Genomic DNA, 20,129 nt, shown 5'->3' with positions numbered 1-20,129 from the left:
AATGCTTGTTTTTTGTATAAAATTAAGCTCATTGATAATAAGCTGTACAGGTATATAATATTTCACAAGGTATTTGAGCCAATTTCATAACTAACACATCCTCCAGAAAAGTAGGTATACTAATTTCATGCATAATTTTTCCATTTGATGTTTAATAATATAAATATATTTACGTAAAATGGCTGACAACAAACGCGAATCAGTGTTCTTTGCTTTCTTTCAACTTCTTTTCTAAATTCTTCTGTAGTACGAGTATGTCTAGCTTTAATAGTCGTTATGTACATACATAAACCTATAACAATTAAAAAGTAAAAGAAGCAGAAGAATAAATGATAATTATTAACCGTCTGAATTTTACTATCAATAATATAAAGAAAGTAGATACAGAATGAATATTTTCGCAGTAATGAAAAATTGGATATAAAAATTCGATTGATGATTACAGTGCCGCATCAAAAAAGTGTCTCTGCTAAAACCTGAAAGAAGAAAACTACCGTCGTCTTATCTGGGTGGAGCAATACAAATGCATTATTCAGAAAAACATGACGCAACAAATGGTTTGGCGATCATTTACTTTTTTCAGATATTTCATTTGACTGTCACGTCAAAGAAAAAATTATTCAAAACGATGCCAACAATCCCTCAGGGTTACTCTCTGAGATTCAATTTTTGTTTATTTTTTTCAGGATTTTTAAACCACCTCAGTGGCTCGATATCCCTTTTTTCGGATTCTAACAAGACACACCCTTTCTGCACAATAGTTACGAAACCTGCCCAGAGTTACTTTAAGATACAAAATGTCAGTTGATAACATCGACACTGTTCTCATCAAAATTATCCAGGTCCACATCCATATTATTAGAATGAAGCGTGACGTACGATCCTTCGCTGCTGCTGTTTTCATCGGTTCTTTGAAGGCAGCACAGGGTAAAATTGTCTTCAATGGAAGATCTAGTTGCTTTCGGCACCGCTGATTCAGTTGCGATATCTTCGTTCGGATGACGTTTGCAGTTAGATTTAAATCCCGGCTGTGCATCGTCGCTGCATTGCATCCTGCGATTGAAATTTTTCAGGAACCTTGATGAGGATTAGGATGGATAACATAGGATCTTTAAAACGACTTTGGCAGTTCGGATGTGGATTTTTTTTTATCAGGATTAGTCCACAGGTTTTCAAAAATACGATGCATAAAAAGTAATTGAATTTCATTTCGAAAATTTGATTAGTCTCTTCTTAAACATACATATATATACGTAGTATATGTATATGTTTATTTTTCATTTTCTCATCAGCAAAAATATTAATTACCATTTACTCTTATCAGTGATGTGAACAGTGATGAACGTGAGTGACAAATAATAATCTTTACAAATGTGTGTTTCTTTTTACCGTTTTCTATTGTGGATATCTTAAAACTCGAGCGCGAATAAAAAACATAAGGGGGAAATGAATGTGTTAAAAATAAAAAAAAAAAAATAAAAAAAAATAAATAAATAAAAAAAAAAAAGATGGGGAAAATAATAAGAACAATAAATCTAACACTATCGTAGAATAATATAAAGCGCGATCGTCTGAGGTTGACGTTAATTAGTGAATAAACGCGACGATGACCATCATCGATGATTTGCAAACGCAAGTTCAATAAATAACGAGTGATCCTCTACGATGTACCATCATTCATGTCATTGTCATTAACGATATCATTATCATCATTGTCACCGTCACAATCGTTGATGAATTCCACATTGTGGAAGATTAATTAGATGACGAATAACGAATGTGTGTAGATAAATATAAGATCAAAAAATTAAGCACTTCATGTTTTCTAAACAAAATATCATTGATGTTGTTTTTCCTGGACTTTAAGAGTAAGGATATGGGTACGGATGATAAGATATTTGGTTACAACTCCATGTCCTGCGCTTCATCTTCGCTAAAGTCACTCATCGACGATTCGCTGTCAGACGAAACACCATTTCCTGTACCCCCATTTTCTTGATCTCGTAATGCTTCCTCTGTTGCGTATTTCCTAACGTAATCTGTGAGCCAAGAAATAGGCATTTTCATGAAAATTCAATATATATGCAAATGTATGTGTATAGGTTTTCTTTATTGCTAATTGCTTTCCGTCTTACCGGCTACTTTTTTCTTGTATTCTTCAGGTTTATGAAGGTACATCGCGGCTGCGTCTCCATTCAATGGATCAATTGGATTGGGGTACGTTAAAAGTTGAGGTAAAAACGATTCGAAAATATTTGACAAATCTGTAAAAAAGTGAAAAAATAAAAACAATGGATAATTATTCGGATTATGCTTATCTTGGTGTTTTTTAATTCACCCTTTTGCAAACTTTGAAGCTCTATACACGGTGTGGATGAAGTAACCAAATCATTTCGTTTCAAAAATATTCCCAGGACTTTTGAAAATTCTTTTTTAGAAAACATGATGCATAGAACTGTCTAATAATCATAGAGTAAGTAGTAGAGTAAGTAATCAGTAGAGTAGACAGCGAATAAGTAAGCAATAAATTTGTTGCGATAAATTTTAAAATTACGAAAGCATCGAAAAAATTTCACATCATTTGGCTACGAAATATCTCGACCTATTTTATCGTCCAAAAACAGATTTTAAAGTTACGGTCTAAATGTCGAGCGTGAAAAATAGTCTAGAATAAAAATAGCGATAATTTTTATCTAACCGTCAATAAATGTTCCGTCTTTTATCCAATATCTTGGAATACTTAAAAATAGTTAATTTCTTACCGTACAAGGCAGTCCATGCCTGGTTAATAACGTCGAGACAAACGGTGCCCGAGACTTCATCGATGTTGGGATGATACACTTTGTTCATGAACCCGATTGACGGGGATTTGAATGGATAATGTTCCGGCAGATGAACTCTGACCTTCCATATTCCGCCTTCGTACGGCGCTGAAATATGAAGCAAAAAAATTAAAATTATCGATCGATTAATTTCCGAATAGTTTTTATTTTTCAAAAACATCGGTATGAGTTCGACGAAACAAATCCGTAACGAAAATTGCTGCGAATGCAGACGCTAGGCTGCAAGAACATTGCGAGCAGTGTAATAAGTCAAGGCAAAGAAGTTTGTCAGTGTTTATTTTAAAACTCGTCAGCAGAGAACCATGGCCAAGGCCCAGATCGCAGAGAAGCGTTTACACATGTATGTATGCGTACGTTTAATCGTTGACGGGGACATATCGGTGTTCGAAATTTGAATTTAAAGACCGCGCATGCGGGTCACGTTCGTTCGTTACAGTTCGTAAATTTCCACAAGAACCTTCTTCGATCTTTAGAGTTATATGATAAATCAATCGAGTCCGTCTATGCGAATATGATATGTAGACAGTAATACGTATGTCTGTATAATGTTTGTGTATGTAGAAAAAGTGTGCGTAATAAAATTCGTTTCATCGACTCATTCCTAACGGTTAGAAAAAATTCTTGTTACATATATTTCTTTACTTCAAGTTTACACCTTTTTCCGGGTAGTCCAGTTGAAACATTTCAAATTGCAATTTTTCCACACCACTGTTTTCTTTTTCCAATCGTTGAGAGGGTCATTGTTAGCGTAAATCAAGAATTTCTATCAGATTCTGCAATAGCTTTGACCGCCATCTTGAATTTATTGATAAATTTGTTTTTGTCTAATAATTCACCAATTTTCAACTGTTGACTAAATGATTATGACTCAACTTGTAGAAAATATGATTCTCGACAACATTGGTAATAACAATTTTTTATATACAATGGACATTTTCCGACTTAAACCATAAATTCAAGATGGCGTCCGAAGCTGCAGCTTCAGAATTCGGTCGAAATTCTGAATTTTGACTACGAATGACCCCCCCGAAGATTAGAAAAAGGAAATTGCGGCATCGAAAACTTGCAATTTCAGCTTTTTTTATTGATTTTTTTTACACATACCAACCGGGCTCTACACCTTTTTCTGAGGCCGTACGGCACAAACACGCCACGGTCTGCGACGTCCTCAGAGAGTATTTTTCGAAACTTATTTTAGGAACTGCGTGGTTGTAAACGTAACGCAATTACACGTATACGCATACATACATAATATACAGATTAAACATGTTTTCGAGAATATTTTTTATTTCTATGCGTTTCTCTTTATTTTTCTGAATATAAATTATTTATTCTACGTGAATATATAAGTATTTTTTAATCGAATATTTCACGTTCCTGCACACCAAGCAACGCCGCGTTACACATCAGACAACAAATAATTTCCATTTCACGCTCGATGACAAATCCGCATATTTCATCGCCTTTCATCTTTCGATGTTTAGCTTTTGTATAATATATTCAACAAAGTATGTACCTACATATAAACTAGCGCCGTATGCAGCCGACATCTTTTCAATTATTGTTATATAAAATACCATGTGTGAAAGTTAAACATTCCACATTGCATCACTTTATTTATATGACCTCAGTTTTGTTTATTTATTTATTCCCGTTTTTCTTTTCCATTTCCTCTTGTATATAACATCTTACTGTAGTATAAACCTTTATCATACTTACTTCCTCTCGGACCGTAGAATTTCACCGAAAATTCGTTGAGACCGCCCAATATCGTCACTTCGTGTTTACTTTCGATTCTGATTACGTATTAAATATTCGAAATAAGGAAAAGTACCAATTATCCAATCAACATCATGGTAGGTATGAGTATAATATTGGCGCAGAATGATCGATTCGTCCCTACATCTGTTCATTTCTTTTCTCTTATACACAAAGAGACACCGTGAGTGGCTTTGCGAGGCGTATTGGTAATTATACAATGTTATAAATTATAGCAAACCTTGACCCGCGACAGCGCGGGGGTCACATCGAATTGATATACGTTTGTGAAAATGAAAAACTTGAGCGTTTCTCAAACTCAGAATGACGATATCTTTCCGATGGGTATAGCGTATAAATAATGATTGATGTTGTGAGTGCGACAAGGGTGGACAGGAGGACAAGCGGGGTGAATTATTATATATTTTCTTTGCTAACTCCGAAACCATCGAATTATCGATTCATTTTTCACCGGAAACTAAACTCGCGATTTTAACATTTGATTCTGTGAGTCAAAATATGTTTATACATATAAAGCTTGAAGAAAAAACGGAAAGTAAAATAATAAAATATTTTCTCGGAAGTATGAAAAACTCTCTTGTCTCAAGGACCGCAAGAAAAGTTGTTTCATATCGTTGTACAATAATAACGAACAATAATGATCGACTACCCCAGCGTTTTAGCGTATTTTAAAAATCGCGTACCGCAGAATGTCGATAAAGAAGTGTTGACGTATCATAGTTAAGGGTATATAACACGTCGTGTAGTTATCACGTGTATAATATACATGCGTACGTGTATACCGTAAAAGTTATTCGAAAAAAATAAACGTAAGTTCGGTTTATTGATTTAAAATTGCCAAATGACATGATACGTTACATGTTTGTACACATTGCGACTGTTTGCCTATTCCTTTAATAATTATACTAAACATAACACGGTTGAACTGCATGTACGCGAGGTGTTGATAATTGAAAGAAGAAAATAAATAATTCAATGAATAAATAAGAACTGTTAAATCTGCCGCAGACATCACCGCACGCATTATGCAAGGGAAGTGTTGTTATGTTTCGTTTTTTGCTACCTCGCGGAACTAGCATAAGTCGTGCCCCATCCAAAATCGAGGTAACTGGCTTGAAGAACAGGCAGAGAAAACGATTCGACGTGTAAAATTGTAGAACCGTTATTGATCTTTGCGGAGCGAGAAACCTGCACGTTGAAGCATACCCCGAATATATACGAGCGAAAACAGAAAAAAGAATAAAACAAAAAAAAAATAAATAAAATAAAAAACCCAAGAAAGACGACAAGAGAAAATAAAATGGAATAAGGTAATAATAATAACAACAATAATGATAACCGAACACATTATATGGCGATGAATGTGCAGAGGGTCGACGAACGAGGGTGGAAGTGGGAGAAGGAGGGAAAAGCGGGGGCAGAGACTTCGTAAACAGAAGGCATATATAAACATATACATATGATATAGCTTAGAGTGCAGAGAAAACTGTGGAAAGAAGCTAACGAAAATCTCCGTTGCGTTAGACAAAGTGCTAAAACAACGACGACGACGACCGCGAATTGATTCTTTGAGTCGTAGTGGTAAGTATTCTTACCACCTATTTTATATCCATTTTTTGTATATTTAGAGAACTTTGAAAACATGTTTCTTTGCGGTTTTTTACTATTTCTAATAGTATACCAATAGGTTTTCAATTCTCGAGAGTAATTATTGCGACACAATGTAAGTTATTATTATTAGAAATAAATTGATTGAAAAAAATATTGAAAACTGAAGGAATAATTGATTTCTAAGAAACATCCTTCTACACATATACATGTTTAACATAAAGTATAAGATTTGGGGTCGCTAATTACGAATCTGTAATTGTATTTAAAAGATTCAAAATGGCTGATCCAATATGGCGAATGAAAATTTCAAACTCAATAGAATCCGGAGAAAAAAACTCTGTCCCGGGGTTTTTGGAGTCGCTAATTACGAATGTGAAACCAGATTTCGAAAATTCAGTACCACGAATCTAATCAGCGACCCCGAAGACTCCTGCATAGTTTTTTGAACTGGATTCTGTCAAATTTGAAATTTTAGGCCGCCATATTGGCTCCGCCATCTTGAATTTGTGAAATCTAATTTCAGATTCGTAATCAGCGATCCCAAAAACATATAATACTGTCTTGTTACAAATGTTGACTCGGCACAATAATCTGTAACTCCAAGGGTTAATATGCCGTCTTCCTTTTAGCGCGCGTTATATTTATTATGTACATTCTAGCCGCTCAATCAGCTGTTTAAGAACAGCTGTATGACCGTATAATATCATCTACCTGAACATATATACATACATACATACACTCTGCATTCGTGTTACGAGATGGGTAAAAGCGCAGCCGCCAGTTTCGCGAACAGTAGTGAAAGAGAGAAAAAAAAAACTGAGAATCGATTTCAAAATGGCAGAGAGCAAAGCAAAAAGTGATAGAATGACGAAACAAACAGAATGAAGACTATCGCGAAAACATGGTTTGGCGGAAAAGGTTGAAAATAAAATGAAAGTTGAATCGCTCGCGTAGAATTGAAAATGAGAAAACTTTCAATAGGCTAGAGAACGGGGGAAAAGAGAAAGTTTTTGGAATACGCCAGAAAAAAAGAAAAAAAAAAAAGAAAGAGAGGCAAAGTATAGACGTACGCTGTGAGAGAGCGCGCTGCGGCCCAAAGTATAGTTGTACGCTGTAGGAGAGAGAAAGAGGGGCGAAGTATAGTCGTGCGCTGTGAGTGAGAGAGACCGCTGCTGCCGTCTCCCACCCCAAGCGCTGAGACAGAGAGAGAGAGCGCGCGCACACGCTGGAATAGAGAGAGAGAGAGAGAGAGGGAGATCGCGCGCACTATAGCAAACGAGCACTATAGCCAAAAAGTGTCGGTTTTTTGGTGTCGTTTTTTTCCGCCTAGCCCCTACGGTGAACGAGCGATAAGGAACTTCGTTCCAAAAGAAACAAGGATTTTAAAAACTATCTGCAAATTGTAAAAATTATGCATCCTGCAAGAAATTACGTCGAATTTGTGTTTTCTTATTCTTACTACTCTCGATTTTCTGACCTCTGAAGTGATAAAAATTTTTAAACGCGTGCACGTACAAGAGGCACGTATTATACATGTTCGTGTGTACAGCAATCAGCTGGTTGTTAAAAACAGCTGTGCGGTAGACGGAGAAAGACAGAAAAGGAGGGATGGAGAACTAGCGACGGCGTTGAGGAGGGGATGCACCAGGGGCGTAACAACTGGGGCCCCCTAATATCGACGGGCATGTAAACTGGTTAGGAAACATGAGTGAATGATGATGAAATTGGAGAAAATTTTGAACGAAATTACACGCATTGAAAACGAAGACGATTAGAAAGGAAGGACGATGGTGATTGGAAGTATGAAAGGATATACGAGAGGTCGGAGCATGGTTAAAATGAATAATTTATTTTACACATAGGTATTATGTATGTATGCATGTGTAAAGGTACGTGGATGCATGCGGATGGACGCGTTACTGACGAAACGTCGAATGAATGACTTATCGGATTCTCTAACAACGTCTGGTGTATCGCAATTTATAACACGTGTGTCAATAATAATTATTATTTTCTACAGTATGTTACATATTATGCATCATGTATACTGGCAATGTTTTATGAGTCAAGGATACAATTTGATGACATCGGTGTCCATACGTCGTTTTCCAGCGCTTGGTGACGACATGTTTCTTGTTTAATAGTGACAACAACAACAACAACAACGACGACAACCAAAACACGAAGGGGAAAAAAATGTACTAAAATAAATAGAAATTAAAATATAAATAAATAAATATCCAAAACTTTTATCGTATCGGTAGATCGGCTTGCCGATCGAGTGCTGGGTCTGCTTATGTGACAGCGACGATGACGGTAAACACGATCGGGGGGATTATATTTCTCCTCCAGTCTGTTCGGCGTAACATTAACACTGTCTACACGATTAGACGGATAAAAAGAAATATATTCTTTAGGTATTTTTCACCTCCACTACTGTTAGCAATATTTCAATAATCAGGTTCGCCAGATTTTCCGAAAACCCGCAGCAGCACACTGAACTTTAGGTTATTTCACTTATTTTTATTCTTCACGTTGTTCCGAACTGTCATTGACGTTGTAAATTTGTGAATTGTTATAATCCGAGCACACTGAATCACACTTTGGTGGACAATTGATCACCCTCTCGTCGTTTAATTAACTAAGGTAGGACGACCTGGTTTGATGAAATCATGAAATTGCAGCAGACCTTGCGGTCATCACAACTTTATACACATGGGCGGTCGGTTCTACGAGTGGGCGAAGAAGTGGGGGGTGGGATGTGAAGTAAGGCGGTGAGGAGGGGAACTAAGGAGTATAAAAACACGTCGCGACGCAGAAGCCAAGTAGATAAGAGAGAAGAATGATTAAAATTGAGAATTGGAATTAAAGCAAAGAAAATTAAAGATGACGAAGCGACTCGGGGAAAACGATCGACAATGCAAGTAAATTCACGCAGGGTGATCCGCTGATTGTGAGCGAGAAAAGGATAGATAGACGGAGAAAGAGGGAGACAAAGAATCGAGCAGCTGCGTAGCCAGAAACAAAACACGTCCGAGTTTCATGTGTAATTCATGTGTGGGTAGAGTTAGTTAATGTATGTATACATCAAATGTATGCACGCGTATATTTTAAAACCTATGCGCAGCCAGAGGATACCAACAGCGATTGAGATTCGTTGACGTTCCTTTGTTGTCGCGTTATGTATACCTCACTATCTATACTATTTATCGGAAAGAAGATATGTGTACGTGATTTTTTCTTTCTTGTTTTTTTTTTGTGAAAAGAAAACACTATCGAAGAAAGAAGCGATCTCCCTTACCGACAACGAGATCCACGTAATTATCGAAGTGGCTAGCCAGCTAGCTGGCCTAGGTTATTGAAAAAACCGTCAGTCCGCACGTAGCGTAAAACCGAACGATTCCTCTTTGTCACCAAACTCCACTGCAACCCTCACAGGAGAACGACGAGTTTACGCTAATGCTAGATAATCATTTCGACGAGGATTGATTGGTGGGCTGATTTTCTTTAACCCGACGTACGTACGGTGTACGTTCGTATGTATGTTACACACGATGCACGACGACGACGCGACGATCTATGCATACACATATACGCGCTCCGTTTTTCCCTTAGTTATTATGTATGCAGGCGAGGTTTTTCAAAATTCGCTACGGGCTCTTCTTTATTATGCCTTCCCGACCCAGTTCGATTTCAACACAATTTTACTGCACTTCGAACCTGTTCGTCTTATTTTCTTTCTAGTTCGCCTGTCGCACATATACCATATTCCAGAACTCTACTACAGTTTTCTCATCGTTTTCGCTCTCACACTCGCACTCCGCGACCTGTCAGCCCTCTGACTTGGCGCATCTGACTGACTGTTTCACCTAGCATCCCACCACCGCGCGCCTCCATCCCTCTCCAAATCGACGGGGTCGTGTAGCTCTTTGTCGCGCGAACACGCTGCGCACTCCTACGTTGACATACCTATGTATCCATGCAGTATCGTGGGCTGCTTGTGTACCACACACACAAACACACGCACACCATCCGCAGATTGCATGTATCTGTCCTTTTTCTCTCTCCTCTCTTCAAAACTTGTTTTGAAAGGTGGCGCCAGCAGCTGCCAGCAGGTGGGAAGGAATTCTCCACCTTAGAGCATATACTACTGGAGAGAGCTGATCATCCCATCGATCTCGCGAAAAATACAGCGGAAGTAGTGAGAGATAGATATATACTAGGGCGTGTGTAGGGTTACTCTGCGTCTCTCACTCTGCTTTTGATTGGCTTAGAGAAAACGTATCGGCCAATCAGGTGTGGAGCGAGAGAGATAGATTATAACAAACATATACCTCTTTCTCTCTCACTCCTCCGCTACACTCTCTGTATACGCAAGCTACCTTCAGAACTCCTCATGTGCAGTAACATCCTATGTAGCTATTACGGGTACGAACAAATCCCACGAATATTCCCTATTATTTTCTAGAAATTGGTGGCTGTTGGGCAAAAGCTATAACGAACCTACCACCCGTAAACCTAATAGACGTAATACCCTGTAGCGTATTTCGGAATAACGGATAATTGGTTTGGAATGATGAATTGCAATTTAAATATAGCCCCCTTGTATTTATCAGGTTCTCCTAGTTAGATACGGCTGACGGCCAACAGTCTCAGGACTATCGGACATTTTATTTCTCCGTAAAAATCCTGGATTTTTTACCGCACTTCAGACTTTTGCTCGGTTTTCATCAGTTTTCATACCATTGATAGCAAATAATAGAACCCACGCCGAGAAGCGTTATTTCGATTAGTTTCGACTTGGATCGTTGACAGCGCTCGGAATCCAATGCTATACTAAGGTAATATTTTTAGGCCGTACACTAATAGTCTTTTGCGGTCTTTGAAACACAAAACAAGTTTTGTAATTATTATTGGCAATATTTCTGTTGCCCAACGCCGAACAGCCAATGTACGGAATCATTGAAGTGCTAGATGTTCTTTTAATTTGTCACTTCAAGTCACTTCGTTTACTCTACCGGTAGAGAATATAAATTAACCTAACCCATCGTGTGTTAGTCGAACGGTTGACGTTAATTTACGTAAATTACAAGACTACAAAATTTCATAATTCGGATATTTAATAGCTTCGTTTTTCTTCTTTTCCTCCATTTTATCAAGGATGAAAGAAAAATATATTACAAAACATACGATACATATATGGTCGTTTCCGAAATGAAATATTTTACAAATTGTGAATTAACTATGAAATATGAGTTTCGTCCATTTTTTTTTTACAGATTTTAAATGTATTAACAGAATGTATGTAACAGAATTCAATTCAATTATGACAATTGCTAGTATCGTTATCAAACACGCACGTAATGACACAATACTAAAAGTTCTGTCTTCAAATTATTAAAAACGCGTTTTCTTCCTCATTTTTTTTCTGGCTAACTATTCCCTAGTAAAAAACAATTTAAGTTGTTTTCAAAAGTCTAGAAAGAAGTAAGGATGCGTATACGTATATATATATATATAATCACAGTGAAATTTTAAAAACACATATTCTTGTTAAAACCATTATTCATAATATGGCGTAATTTTTGTCATTGATGTATACAAAATTATACCTACATATTATATTGATAAGTCTCTTTATATATTCAAAGATAGTGTAAATATTTCTTGACTATTAGATCGGTAGTCAGAAAATCGGTGAATAAAAATTGAAAGTAAAATTCTTTCTGAATCCTCCTCATAAATAATTCCATACTAATTCAGTTAAAAATGGAATATCAGTGTTGGAGGAGTTTCCTTATTTTGTAATGTTCCATAAATTTCTAATGGATTGTAGGATTAATATTGATTCTTTAATTACCGGTCGATGTAAGAAATAATTACAGATTAGAAAAAAAGGGAGGATGAAAAGGCACAACTCATCGTTTAAAAAATGTTGAAAGACTGGGCCACTCAACGAAAATTATTCTTAAAATATCCATGGTCACGTAGACTACTTTCTTCTGTTTCTTAAACTCCGTGTCGCTGATAGGGGAGATCTTAGGATAGGTCTGGGTGTACTCTGTAATTTAGAAACTCGAATGTAATTAAAGCCATCCTTGAAAGACGAGGCAATCTCTTTACCCATAAAAGCTTTAGCGGTATCTAACAGAAGAGAGATATGGATTCTATTGCGTGATGGGAGTTGATGATTCAAGCTTAGGTAGCATAGCAGCAAACTAGAAAATCGTGAAGAAGATAAAATTATGACAAGCACAAACTACACAGATCAAAATAATTAAAATAAAAAAGCAACGGATTTATTCATTTCGTTTTTAATCCCATACGAACTGTGTATAAGGTATAAAATCATGCATAACCACCAGCCGTGCAAAGCATTATAATTACATAAAAGATACAATTCTATGGAACAAACAAAAAATTGAATTAAAATAAATAAAAATTCATTAGGTATCAGTATGAGGGGATAAAATGCGGAAATAGCCATTGGGAGAAAGGCGATAGGTCAAAGATCGAAGAAAAATGATAAATGAGTAACTAAGGATAGTTCTACTTATTCGGAGACTTTCCCCTACGTAAATTGTATACCTCGGTAGGTTCAATATCCACGCAGTTCTCATCAGTTTGCGCGAACAGTTTCTTCTTCCTCGTCTTTCTCTTTTCTACAGACGGCATAGGTGACGGAGGTTGTAACGCTGTTCGCCTCGTTACACGTCTGAATACAATAAGATTTTTAATCCGAAAATAAAATCTCCTTTTACATTATTCTTATACATAAGCAGCAATAGCTTTTACTTACTTAGACTCTGAGCCAGAGAGATCAATGACAGAAATGTCTTCGGCAACATTGGTAGGTGCGTTCCTTCTTCCCCTTCTACGTGTCAAACGAACTTCAAAAGCTGTGGCCTCATCTTCTGAAGAGTTGACAATATTTTCTTTTTCATCGTTCTGACTATCCATAGTTTTTAACTATTAAAAGAAATAAAACTGTCGAATTCAGCCTGTTATGCATTGTATAATATAAACAAGTAATTATTCCTCCACTAGACTTTCCCTTTATAGAATAACTATTTTGATTTGATCGCGAAGAATTAATTAATAAGACTCAGTGTTCCTCGAACTGCATACTTGCAGTAGGTTATTAACTCGTTGTAAGAATTTCAAAATTGCATCTTGATGTTATTCGGTTGGCAGTTATGATGGGGAACAAAGTGCATAATGATTCTATAACAACTTACGTTTGCCTGCATTTGCTCGAGGAGACTGGTCTTACTTCTAAGCTCATCTTTTAGTTTCCTAATCTCATCTTTATACGGAGTCGGTGTTGATTGTCTTGAAAACAATTCCTGGTACTTCTGTACCTGATTAATATTGTTTATTTTGTATTTACTGGTCTCTCTACGCTTCTTTAAGGACATTTTTTTTTCGTACATGAGGGGCGTTTCAACTAGATACACTATTAACCTACCTCTCGTTTCTCTCTCTTCGCATTTTCCTGAAGCTGTTTTACCAGAGCTTCGTATCTCTGCATTGCATCGTCTCTGTTCTTCTTAAAAGATTCCATTTCCCTTTCTTTTTCTTCAACCTTTTTCATAATTTCAGTCATCTTCTCTTGCGATGATTCTTCTAGCCTTTTGTAATCTTCCTGTGACTTATCCAGTGCTGCTTCAGTGGTCGTCAATTTTCGTAATGCGTTCTTCACCTCATTTTCCATATCCGCGTCTCGTTTACTGATACTCATATTCGTTTGAATCATACTTTTCATTTCTGAAATTAACAAAACATTTAAAAATTCAATTTCTATAGTAATTAAACAATAGAGTTGTGGTTTATGCTAAATGTAATACAAGTTTCAAAGTAATACTTGATCACCTTTTTGCAGGGATATAGTCTCATTCTCTTTATCTTGTTCACGGCTAATGGATGCCTGTAAGTCTTTCTCTAGTGACAATATTTTCTGGCAATTTTCGCTTAGCTGCTTTTTCAATTCAGCTTTTTCCTCTTCACATATCTTCAATTGATCTTTAATCTCAGTTATATTTTTTTCAAGAATGGCTACTTGCTCCAAGTCTTTTTCTAATTTGGAAATCCTTGTGAAGTGCGCATCGAGAAGCTGAAACACGATTAGGCTTAGTTTGATGAAATAGAGGCAAAATTTGCAAGTACAGATACCGTTCGACAGAAAATAAACTATTACCATGGTTTAGATGAAAAAAATTAGAACGAACCTGCTCTTTGATCAAATCTCTCTCCTTGGCAGTGGCAATATCTTTTTCTTGTTTATTGAGGCGGTTGTTGTATTCCGCCAAGCTCTGACAAAGACAAGTTTTATAAAAATTGTGTTACGTTCATAATAATTTTAATTCGCAATCGGCAAGTATGAATACATTAATTTTACGAAAACTGAAAATACTACAGATCTCTCACCTCAGATTTTTCTCTATTCTCTCTCTGAGTATCTGAAAGATGGTTCTGCAATTTTTGCATGGATTCTTTGCACTCGGAGAGTTGAATCTCCAGGGCATCTTTTTCCCGTAATCTCTCCTCTAGCTCATTTTTAGCTTTAACCAATTCTGAGTCTGAGAGCTGAAGCTTGTCTGAGACGGATTTTAATGAATTTTTACACTCTTTCAATTCCTGCTCGTTGACCTCAACAGAAGTTTTCAACAAAGACAACTCCTGTCGCGCTTCATCCAGCTCTTTGTTCAGCTCGTCTACTCTCTACAATACCAGAAAGAAAAGAAATAACAACAGTTCAAAATTTTTCCCAGGCTGATGGTTATCTTTCAAATGCAGATAATTGACTCTTGTGTATCGAAAGATAGAATGTTTATGAGAAAATAAACTTACCAAAGTTTCATACAAGCATTGAGTTTTCAGTTCATTGTATTCTATCATCAGCTGTTCTAGTTTCTCACGGGCCATGTCATTATTTTGTTCAGTATGACTCATCAGAGGAGTTTCCTTGCTGGGTGACAATTCAGAGTTTTGCTCTTTGTCCTTTTCATCGCTAGTTTGTATATCTGAATGATCATCGAACTTTTCTTGTTTAATGTGAACTGCAATGTCTTTTTCAGTTGTTCCACTGTAACTAACAAAGCTAGTTTGACTGTCCATATTTGCAGTGTCTGCTTTGGCAGCTTCGGCAAGCTTCAAGCTATTTATTTGTTCAGTGATATCGCTAAGCGTTGCTTTGGTTGAATTCAATTCCTCTCGCAACACCTTTGTGTGATTACTACTTTGGGCTAATCTGTTTTTCAATGATAAATTTTCACTCTCATTGTCCAGTAGCTTAGAGTTTAATTCATCTATTGAATCGTTCTTAATTTTAATTTGGTCTTTTAGCTCCTGTAGGTCGCGCGAAAGATGTTCATTCAATCGTTTCAGTTCTAGAACCTGTTCAAACAACTTAATTAATTACAAACAATGAAAATCAATATGAGTTTAAATGAATCCTTGAAAAACGAATGTGAATAATCTGTGTGAAAAATTACTTATACCATCAGCAATTCTGATCACAGTGCTAATAATTATCGAATAACAACTACCTAGCAGCATGTCAAGAGTACCTTCAAAGTCCAGAAATACTCCGACAAAAGAAATACAAGTGTACCTGTTCTTTTCCAGTATTGTTGACAACATTTATTTTATTGCGTGCAATTTCTTCATCCAAGGTTTTTTGTAACTCTTCCTTGTCTTTTAGGAGGACCAAGCAGTTGGCCGAGCACTTGTTCCATTTATCATCAGCATTCTGAAGTTCCTCTTCGGAGTCAGCTATTTTTTTGGCATATTGCTCCAGCCTGTCCTCGAGTGTTTCCACAGCTTGAGTTCTCTCAGCAAGACACATGTTGGTGTGTTCAAGTTGCTCCGTAAGATCATCAATCTTTTCCAAAGATTCCAACAGCTGCTTATCCTTATTTTTTAATGCTTCTTCCAGTTTTGATTCGACATCAGTAGATCTGAGCCATTCAACTTTTGCTTCGTTCAAATACTCTTTCAGGGACTGGAATAATGAGAATGTTGTTAAAATTACACTGCAAATACGTTGGAAAATATATCGTATGGTAAAGAACAAATTGATGTACCTTAATTTGGTCCTCACGAGCCGATAGCTGTTTCTTCAGTTCTTCGATGACGCCTTTAGCTTTATCATCGCAGCCTATGTCATTTTGGGCAGCGTGTAGTAAGTGTTTGCAGTTTTCTAAATCCTTTTTGGCAAGGGAAAGTTCAAAAGCATTTTCGTTGTTTTGAGCAATCAGTTTGTCTTTAGATTCGCGAAGGTCTTTAATTATTTTTTTCAGAGATTCGACCTTTGCCGTAAGCTGAACATTTTCGCCTTCCAATTCTTTTACATCTATTTCTTCATCTGTATCGTCCCCACTCTCAACTCGCGTTCTTTTTCTACTTGATAACTTTTCCAATTTCTTCTTATAATAACTTTCAACTTGTTGAACAGACCATTCGAGCATATCTTCTTGTCGTTCTTCAACATCTTGCAACTGATTTCTGTATTTCAACAATTAGAAATCAAATAACATGATACCAGACTGAGAATAAATAAAAATGTTACTGACTTACTTGAAGTTTTTCTCAATATCTTTTATCATTTCTGAATAAATGTTGGACATCTCTTGGCGAATTGCAAAATCTGCATCCAAAGCAGAATTTTTTAGCTTCACTATTTCTTGTTTCAATTGTTTATTTTCAATCACTATTTCTTCATAGTCCTCCGCATGAACGTATTCTGCTCTCTCAGAAATCGCTGAAGACTGGTCATCTACAACTAATATTTTTCAAGAGTGTTATTAAGTGGTGTTAGACAGGTATGTTACAGAATTGTTACGGAATAAGGGTCTTCATTGGAATTTCCCAACTCGTGTTACTTGTTTGCTACTCACCAATGCTTTCCAATTCTGTAACATCCCAGTCTGTAACCGTTTTGATACTCTGTGACACCATTAGAGAGAATCTAGATGTGGAGACCCTTCGTTTTGCTCGAACAATAGGTTCGATGACTATTTGCTTAGCGATGGCGGAGAAATTCAAAACGTTTTGAGTCTCAATGTACAAATTTGGCACAGGATTAACATTGACTATAAGAGCAATGTGCTCTTTACCAGATAATGCACTTTGAAACAACCGAGTCAGCTTAGACTCTCTGAATGGCCCAATTATGTCATGTTTTAACTTTGATGTCTGAACCTCAAATATGGATTTCAAACATCTGCCAAGAACAAGTAGACTTGTGTTTATATTTTGCGCTTCTTTTAAGCGCTCTCCCTCATTCAGGGTCTTCTTCAATCGCTCTGAACCCGCAAGGTCGCAGAAAGAGAAACTAAACAAATTAACAAGGAGAAATATTTACGGATTCTTGACCAAGTTTTTTCATAAGTAAATAACCAACAACAATAATGTCTCATACTCACGAGCTGACTTCCACATCGGCTGGAGAATTTTCTTTATGATACTTGAGCACCTTAATAGTGAATACACAATGGGACCTAGAACTTCTAGTATTTAGTGCAGTAGCAGCAACTTTCAAATTATATTGTCCAGCCATTAGTAGCTGGTAGGCCTCTGAAGCTGAATTGACACACACTGTCTTAAGCCCCTTAATGAAAGCTTTTCCACTACTATCAGTTGCAAGTTTCAAAGACGGTCTTTTTTTCTGACAGTCATTTGACAATAAGTCGTAAATTGATTCGTTATAAATTTCAGCAAACGAAACCCAAATTGCGTAGTTGGCATCGCTTGTTTCGCTCGGTTTCAAAGGAGACTCATCCTGCAATTGCTGTTGCATTGATCTATAGGCCTGGATGTATTGATTTTTATCAATCGAACCAAATGAAAGAAGCTTTGTTTTCAACTCCATTTCCTGTGCTCTTTCATTCGCATCAAGACTCACTACGTCGGTATTGTACAATGGTTTATAATAAGGCGTACTTCTGGGATTAATTTGATTAAATACAAACTCCAAGGCTCGGGGTATTATACCAGGAGAAACTGTTGTTCCTTGAAGTGTAAAGGATTTACCCGCATTTGTTGTACCTGCAATATAGTTAAGCATGATTCAGAATGGCAGGATTCAAAATTTGCAGATCGATTTAAGCTTAGAATATGGCAAATCAAGATGCTATTTTGACCCATTACAACAAGTTGGATTAGTTTACATTCAAACTAATTGTTTTATTTCGTTATTCTATGATATCTGCATAGTCCAAAGAATAAAATTTTAGTACCAGTATAAAAAATAAAATGTACTTGGAACAATGTTCTTTTATAAAAAATTGGCTTCTGCCAAAAATATGAGTTAGTTGTAGAAGTGATTTACCATAGCTCATCACTGTGGAGTTTCTCCCAGCCAAAAATTCATTCATCTGTTGTTTAATGCCCATATCAAAAAGTTGGAGCTGTGTTGTTTCCGGTCCAAAAGTTTGTGTGAATGTGAATTTTCTCAATACTGTTTCATTTTCCTTGGGTCTTTTAAGTGAACTAGTATTCGAATCCAATTTTGGCAGTCTTGTTAGCAAGGTAGTGGAATTTATTATTTCATAAGCTTCCTCCTGTTGCTTGGTCGGTCGCATTTTAGCAGGAAAAGGTCTAAGTCTCAGGTAAACTTTGATTGTGTCGCCCAAGAGAGATAATGATGGGGCAGAAGATGAGAGCACTCGCGAATCAAGCTCTTCATCCTCGAAAAGAGACTCTAGATTTTTTTTAGTATCAGCTGCCGGAATCCTGGCTTGCCCATATGCCACGATGCTAGGGTCGCGACCATCCAAAAAGGACAGTCGCGCGTCCATCGAATCATCACTCGGGGGTTTGATTGATGCCAGAGTATCCTCCATCTGAAAAATGATACAAAGTTTCATTGTCAAATTTTTGTTGTATAACCGGTTTTTCAATAACCGCTTTTATTCGAAATTAATGTACCCATAGCAGGGATGTAGTTTTGTTGTTACAGTAAACATCGCTGTATCGTACATGCAAATCAAGGTTTGCTATCGTTGAGCGAAAAGTTATTCTTGTAGGAAAGTAATATTTATAGACTAAAAGAGAGCTGCGACAGATCGGAGTACAATTTTTCATTTTTGATTGTTTTCACCATTGATAATTATCGAGTCAAGTGGTTGCAACAGAGGTAATCAAGTGGCTGTAAATCTCACCTCTTCAAACGACGAATATACGGGGATTGGTGTGAATTCGTTGCTGGTTATGTGCGATCATTGGTATGTGAGTGAAGATGAGACCGAAAACTTTTCACAATCTATCACATTCGGACCTGAATATCATCGAAACAAGTACAATCCATTCCGCGACATTTAACCGTCAACTCGTTTACTAGAACGTATCGCCATATGCAATACTTCAAATTCAAAAACCGTTGCTGGCCAATGCTGCCAACGAAAAGATTTATCTGATGCATATCATGATTGTCATTGGTAGCCAGTGTCGATAACTTCGTTACTATCGGTACTGAAGATCTAGCGCAAAAAAGACAGACCTCGTCGATAACGCGGGGGCAAGAGAAGGACGCAGCGATGTTATACGTACCAATTTCTCGGTATACTATGTATAATTTTTTAGGATCTCGTACCATGTACAGTCTATCTCTATAAATCTGTGATTTTGTTTCGGACCGAAAACAAGTAGCCGAAAGTCCCAGGCATAAACGAACATTACTAACCGCCGTACGAGTATACCAATTTTTTATTTGAAATACCAGCTATTTTAGTTTCATTTGTACCAAGATCGTCGGACTACTTTCTAACATCGCAGGAGACATTTCCAACAATTCTGCAGTAATACGACACAACGAAATGTGGGTTTTGAATAGCATTTTTATCTACGATGCAAAAATTGTTGATAAAAAAATAAGTAACGAAGTAGTTAGCCGAC

The 20,129-nt window shown here is 36.8% G+C and overlaps 2 protein-coding genes and 1 long non-coding RNA gene across 7 annotated transcripts; 1 reads left to right on the top strand and 2 right to left on the bottom strand.

The window, feature by feature from the left end:
- Positions 1–1,499: 1,499 nt before the first annotated feature.
- LOC107228117 (ubiquitin-conjugating enzyme E2 H) lies at positions 1,500–10,102 on the bottom strand. Of its 3 annotated transcripts, none has more exons than XM_046739800.1 (6): positions 9,535–10,102; positions 8,309–8,889; positions 4,563–4,639; positions 2,763–2,930; positions 2,136–2,264; positions 1,500–2,039 (listed from the first exon to the last, which is right to left on the bottom strand). In XM_046739800.1, exons 2-6 carry the CDS (start codon positions 8,359–8,361, stop codon positions 1,903–1,905), a joined length of 564 nt encoding a protein of 187 aa, XP_046595756.1. In that variant the 5' UTR covers positions 8,362–8,889; positions 9,535–10,102; the 3' UTR covers positions 1,500–1,902. The 3 variants fall into 3 exon arrangements, with proteins under 3 accessions (XP_046595756.1, XP_046595757.1, XP_015524972.1); XM_046739801.1 differs by lacking the exon at positions 9,535–10,102 and adding an exon at positions 9,376–9,528; XM_015669486.2 differs by lacking the exon at positions 9,535–10,102 and having other exon boundaries at positions 8,309–9,528.
- Positions 10,103–11,080: 978 nt separating this feature from the next.
- On the top strand, positions 11,081–16,366 carry LOC124294568. The gene is made up of 3 exons (XR_006904457.1): positions 11,081–11,253; positions 15,937–16,084; positions 16,171–16,366. It is a non-coding gene; the product is annotated as an uncharacterized LOC124294568 (long non-coding RNA).
- On the bottom strand, positions 11,365–19,602 carry LOC107228121 (kinesin-like protein KIF20A). Of its 3 annotated transcripts, none has more exons than XM_015669491.2 (16): positions 19,397–19,602; positions 18,565–19,078; positions 17,660–18,281; positions 17,132–17,568; positions 16,812–17,016; positions 16,319–16,739; positions 15,847–16,236; positions 15,084–15,629; positions 14,661–14,954; positions 14,462–14,545; positions 14,106–14,346; positions 13,702–14,000; positions 13,472–13,594; positions 13,033–13,202; positions 12,822–12,948; positions 11,365–12,294 (listed from the first exon to the last, which is right to left on the bottom strand). In XM_015669491.2, exons 2-16 carry the CDS (start codon positions 19,076–19,078, stop codon positions 12,226–12,228), a joined length of 4,542 nt encoding a protein of 1,513 aa, XP_015524977.2. In that variant the 5' UTR covers positions 19,397–19,602; the 3' UTR covers positions 11,365–12,225. The 3 variants fall into 3 exon arrangements, with proteins under 3 accessions (XP_015524977.2, XP_046596296.1, XP_046596298.1); XM_046740340.1 differs by having other exon boundaries at positions 13,472–13,588; XM_046740342.1 differs by lacking the exon at positions 13,472–13,594.
- Between the last annotated feature and the right edge of the window lie 527 nt (positions 19,603–20,129).

Source organism: Neodiprion lecontei, chromosome 5, assembly GCF_021901455.1.
Source record: "Neodiprion lecontei isolate iyNeoLeco1 chromosome 5, iyNeoLeco1.1, whole genome shotgun sequence".
In the NCBI taxonomy this organism is placed as follows: Eukaryota; Metazoa; Arthropoda; class Insecta; order Hymenoptera; family Diprionidae; genus Neodiprion; species Neodiprion lecontei.
The sequence above is the reverse complement of the archived record's forward strand: the minus strand, read 5'-3'. Positions and strand labels throughout refer to the sequence as shown.